At 41.9% G+C, this 5,166-nt stretch overlaps 1 protein-coding gene across 1 annotated transcript; it reads left to right on the top strand.

The window, feature by feature from the left end:
- Window positions 1-882: 882 nt before the first annotated feature.
- On the top strand, window positions 883-3,055 carry LOC147613077 (GEM-like protein 1). Its single transcript, XM_086782377.1, has 4 exons — window positions 883-1,430; window positions 1,729-1,809; window positions 2,196-2,521; window positions 2,629-3,055. Exons 1-4 carry the CDS (start codon window positions 977-979, stop codon window positions 2,854-2,856), a joined length of 1,089 nt encoding a protein of 362 aa, XP_086638503.1. The 5' UTR covers window positions 883-976; the 3' UTR covers window positions 2,857-3,055.
- The last annotated feature ends 2,111 nt before the right edge of the window (window positions 3,056-5,166 follow it).

The following is a 5,166-nucleotide window of genomic DNA, read 5'->3' as shown; positions in this document are numbered from 1 at the left end:
GTGTGTGTGTGTGTACGCATGCGAGGTTGTGTGTGTGGGTACACGTCTATATCTGTATGTGTGCATGTATGTAAATTTTTTGTTAAGAAAAAATAATTTTTAAAAATAGAAAGGTTATTGCTTTTACTTTTTTTTTTGTCATTGGTGGAGATGTGTGGTGAGATGTGCTCACTTATTATATCAAGCACCTTACATATAATGATGGAGTGTTCTATTTTTAAACAATGACTAGTGGACTTACTCATGCTTTGCACATCTCCTCAAACCTCCAAATTCAAATTCTACGCCAACCTCCTCGAACCTCTTGCTCCTTTTCTCGAACCTCTAAATTCTTGCCATGTGGTAGCTCTGTGAAACTCTTCCTTTATATAATATATAGAGATATAGAGATGATACAAAGAAAAAGAGAGACGTTTTCATCATATATGTGACCTCCCCACACAACAACGCCCCTTCTTTAGATCGATAAGTATGCAGTCGGGACACCGAGAAGCAGTCCCGAACCCCACCCGATAAACAGTTGGTTACGATCCTGTTCCATCATCGGAAAAAGATATTCTCACCAATTATTCCACTAAAATTTCAATTTAAAATGAGACTAAAACTTATCTTTCACTCTTTAACTCTCTCTTCTTACATATGGTAAAAGGAGATGTGGAGGATATTCAAAAAGAAGAAGCTTAGCTTCTCATAAAACTATTTTGAAGTGATAAAAAGTGATGATGTGGTGGGATTAAGCGGTGGGATTAAGCGGTGAGATTAAGCGAAGACGCGTAGCTTGTAATGGCCTTTCCGCGCACGCAAATAATACGTGGCAGCGTGGACGGTTGACACGCTTTCATGCAAAACCTTTATATGTAGATCTTCTGTATTGCCAAACCTGCATTCCAACGTTTCTCCTTAGCTAAGCCTGATTAAACCAACATCATATTTACTTAATTTCAATTGCTTCGAGTCGAGCTAGTTCTTAATCACGATGAACCACGAACAACTTCTTCACCCTCATGAGCACAACTTGTCTCAGCAGAGCGAGGTGCCCATGCAGCAGCCGGGCCATTATGCAGAAAGGGTCGATTATCCCGCAGTGGACACCATTAATTGGGATGCTAATCCTGCTCAAGCCTCTGCTAATCTCGGTTCAAACGAGCAGCGCGGATTAGGCACTGATGTCATGGGAGACCCTGTTAATCCAAGCTTTAATTACGCAGCTAATCAGCGTGCCACTTCAGGCCACACCGCTGTAGCTAATTCTGCCCAGTATGCGCACCGGCCAGTAGCTTCTTCTAATCAACCTGCTAATTACGGGTCACAAGGGGGTTTTCCCTCTAATCAGCCTGGTAATTACCGGACGCCGAAGGTTAATACATCCAACCAGGCTGTAAACTCTCCGTACGTGCAGACAGCTTCCGTTCCAGGCAACACAGGAAAAAGTAAGCCAAGATCTGTTGAGAGTAGTACTAATCATTCGCATTTATCCAAATGCGGGCTGATGTTTGTGCACCTAATTGGTATTTGTTAATTAAAATTAACAGTTTTAGTTGGGGGTTTTGAATTAATTATATCATCAATTTTAGTTTGGATTGTGTACCTTCATATTGCTCCTTTTGTAATGAGGTTTTATTGGCCAATACTCAACTCACTTTCAGTATAAATTTATGATTATTATTTGCTAGTATTAGTCAATACTTTTAAGTGTAAGGTATTAATCAATAATTATTAATTTTGCAGCTCCCATGGATACCATAATGCAAGTATTTAACAAATGGGGCAAGAGGGCAGAGGATCTCACAGGCAATGTGTGGAATCACTGTAAGTGTGTGGTTCCTATTTGGATTGTTTGTTGTGGGAATGAAGAGGTTTCTAGGCATGCAATGGTTTATTGTGGATACTGGTTGGAAAAAGCTGGTTTCTTGCATGATGATGGGTTTTGGGATGTGGAAGGGTTCACTAATGCAAAGGTTCTTATGAATGAAGCAGAGTTAAGGGGGCTTTCTATGATGTTAGTGTTGAATTGATTGTGTGTGTGAGAGAGAGAGAGAGCATGTTTGGGTTTGCCCTTTGTATATCCATACTATTATCCACTCTATTCTCCATACTACTGAGCCGCGGCTCCTCATGCTTCCCCCTTCCTCGTGAAGGGTCGAGGGGGAACGCGGCAGGGCGCGGGTCACTAACTAGTGATGCTTAATTGACAGTGAAAACAGGGCCAAATGTGGCAGAGACAGCATGGGGCAGGTTGACAGTAGGAACCAAGGCCATATCAGAGGGAGGGTTGGAGAAAGTATTCAGGCAGACCTTTGAGGTATCTCCAAATGAGCAGCTGCTGAAGACATATGCATGCTATCTCTCCACCTCCACGGGCCCCGTGGCCGGAACTCTGTACATTTCCACCGAGAAGCTAGCCTTCTGCAGCGACAGGCCTCTCTCAACGTCTCCACCAACTAACACCAACAATGCCACAGCAAGCAACAATGCTACAGCTGCTGCTGGTGGACATCAAGACTCATGGTGCTATTATAAGGTCAGATTATGCCCCCAGTTTAGTCAGTTTTCTCTGCATTTGCATTAACCCTACCATGTACTCTGTATTAACCCTGTGCAATGTGTAATAACGTGATCTTTGCACAGGTGGTGATGCCAGTGGTAAGATTGCAAGCTGTGAACCCATCTGAGAACACTCAGAAGAGGCCTCCTGAGAAGTATGTGCAGGTGCAGACTGTGGACGGGCATGAGTTCTGGTTCATGGGTTTTGTGCACTATGACAAAGGAGTAAAGAACCTCCAAGAGACTCTCTCCAAGAGCAGAGAGGGGAATGCTGAACCTGCTGCTGCTGCTGCACCTGCTACTGTCATCTAGTGCATATACACTAATCATGCACATATGTATACATGAGCCGCATAGCATTCTAGCTTTGCATTGTTATATCTAGCAATTCCTCGGAGATCTCTTCCTTTGGTCTCAAGAAGCATGGATTACTACTACATGTATGGGGTCTCTTTTTGGCTTTATGGATTACTACTCTCACTTTGAATAAAATATTTACGAACCTTACTTTCGAGTGTTTTAACGCTTTTGCCATGTTTCAAGGTCGTTGTCAAGTTTTCATTCTTGTAATAAGAACAGTTCTTTTAAAAAAAACACCAAAGTTATAAATCCATCTTGATAAAAAAAGTCAAATTTAAAAATAGAGGTAATTTGAAGTGCAAATGGTAGCTCCTTTAATAGAATGTTTGGTAACTCAAATTAATAATGCACAATTAAACCAGTTTGGCCCTTGGATTGTACATTATATATATACACACACATATATATACATATATACACACATATGTGTATATATATGTGTGTATATATGTGTGTAATAACATAGTTAACATAACATTATAAAGTATATCTTCTCCACTTACGAGGATAGCTCAATTTGAGACAATCAAAAGAGTAGCTCAAGATGACAAGGGGGTGAGGCCCAAGACAACCTGTTCTAATACAATTATTGGACTTGGACCAAGATAGCAACACACCCAAAGAAGTAGCAAGCAAGGAGAGATGAATAGAAGCACAATACTCAATGTAGATTGATGAGAATGAGTGAAGTACAAGTGAAATGACATGATAAGATTACACACACTCATAAGAGAGTACATATGCTTGGGGGAAGAGGAGGAAAAAAGTATCCCAACCAGTTATAATACTTACATCCACACATCACTACATATAAATGGCTATAACTAACATCAAGTGAGGAGAAAGCATTCTCCTCAAAAGAACGAAGTACTAATCAAAGAACTAGGAGCAAAGTCACATATCACTATTGTGGAAAATATGATTAAAGATTGTTGTTGGCATAAAAAGTGGGCCAAAGAGGCCAACATGACAACCAAAGAAGACGACGGCAATTGGGTCTTCCTAAGAAGAAAATCCAAGCAACTCTTTTAAAGCATTATAAAAAGGGCATGGCTCTTACCTTGTGTTGTATTCAACCTCTTGTGTGTAAAGTGACAAATAAAGCCTCATTGTAGCTCATTAAGCAACTGAGATGGACCACTCTTGGAGTGTAGGTCTGGTAATGCCTGTAAGGTGACAGACCCTCATCATATTGAGGAGGAGAGTTGTGAGTCAAGTGATGTGGGTGCAACAATTGTACATCAAGGGGAAGCATGCAAACCTTAGGAAAAGATAGGAGGTGATTTTAATATGCCAACTAAGCATGGAGAAGGTTCAAGGGGGAGCATGCAAACCTTAGGAAAAGATAGGAGGTGATTTTAATATGCCAACTAAGCATGGAGAAGGTTCAAGTGTGAACAAAAAAGGTCCAAAAGTAGCTAGAAGAAACTCATCTCTACTATATATTACAGGGCTTAGCTTTAGCTGCCACGTGTCACGATTTTTTGAGGAGGGGTCCACTGCCATGCAATGCCTACCAGCCGGCCGTCTTCAGAGGTTGCAGGGGCACGTCAGATGCAGAGGGGTTCCAGGGCCACATCGCATACAGAGGGGTTCTAGGGAAGTTTGAAGCCACCGCCTGCGGATGCAGAGGGTTGCAGGAGAATTGAAGATAGAACTTGCCGCCTTGCTTTCAAATTCCCTCCTCGACCTTCTCCTTCGTGCATGTGCTCCTTGCTGCATTCGGCCCTCCCTTCCCCCATGCAATCGAACACTCCAGGTCTCCTCTCGCTCTCTCCCTCCAAAAAATCAAAACTAGGTTAGCAAACCGAGATTGCATTCTCTCTCTCTCTCTCTCTCTCTCTCTCTCTCTCTCTCACTAACTATCATTATGTTTTTTTTAATTGCAGGTTCTCTCTCTCTCTCTCTCTCTCTCTCTCTCTAAACTAACTATTATGTTCTTTTTTTTTAAATTGCAGGTTGCTGCACATTCCTCTCGCTCTCCCCCGACAAAAATTGGAACCAGGTTAGCATCAAAATCTCTCTCTCTCTCTCTCTCTCTCTCTCTCTCTCTCTCTCTCTCTCTCTCTCACACACACACACACACACACACACACACACACACACAAGCTTTAGCAATGCCTTAGTATTTCCTACTGTCTACATATGAGTTTACAGACAAAGCACATGCTTTACAAATGCCTACTACAGATAGCAAATACTGTAGGAAGAGAAAAAGGCAGGCTTGACTGATGTGCCCTATTTCCTGGTTGCTCTGTAGCG

The sequence above is a fragment of the Cibotium barometz genome, chromosome 44, assembly GCF_041138505.1.
Source record: "Cibotium barometz isolate CiBa-2024 chromosome 44, ASM4113850v1, whole genome shotgun sequence".
NCBI lineage: Eukaryota > Viridiplantae > Streptophyta > Polypodiopsida > Cyatheales > Cibotiaceae > Cibotium > Cibotium barometz.
This window is presented reverse-complemented; position numbering and strand designations above follow the sequence as displayed.

Excerpts from the sequence above, each read along its gene's own strand:
- LOC147613077 (XM_086782377.1), top strand. The coding sequence starts at position 977 with ATGAACCACGAACAACTTCTTCACCCTCATGAGCACAACTTGTCTCAG. Across the intron at positions 1,431-1,728 it reads TCCAGGCAACACAGGAAAAA|CTCCCATGGATACCATAATG; the intron begins GTAAGCCAAGAT and ends TTAATTTTGCAG. Across the intron at positions 2,522-2,628 it reads ACTCATGGTGCTATTATAAG|GTGGTGATGCCAGTGGTAAG; the intron begins GTCAGATTATGC and ends ATCTTTGCACAG.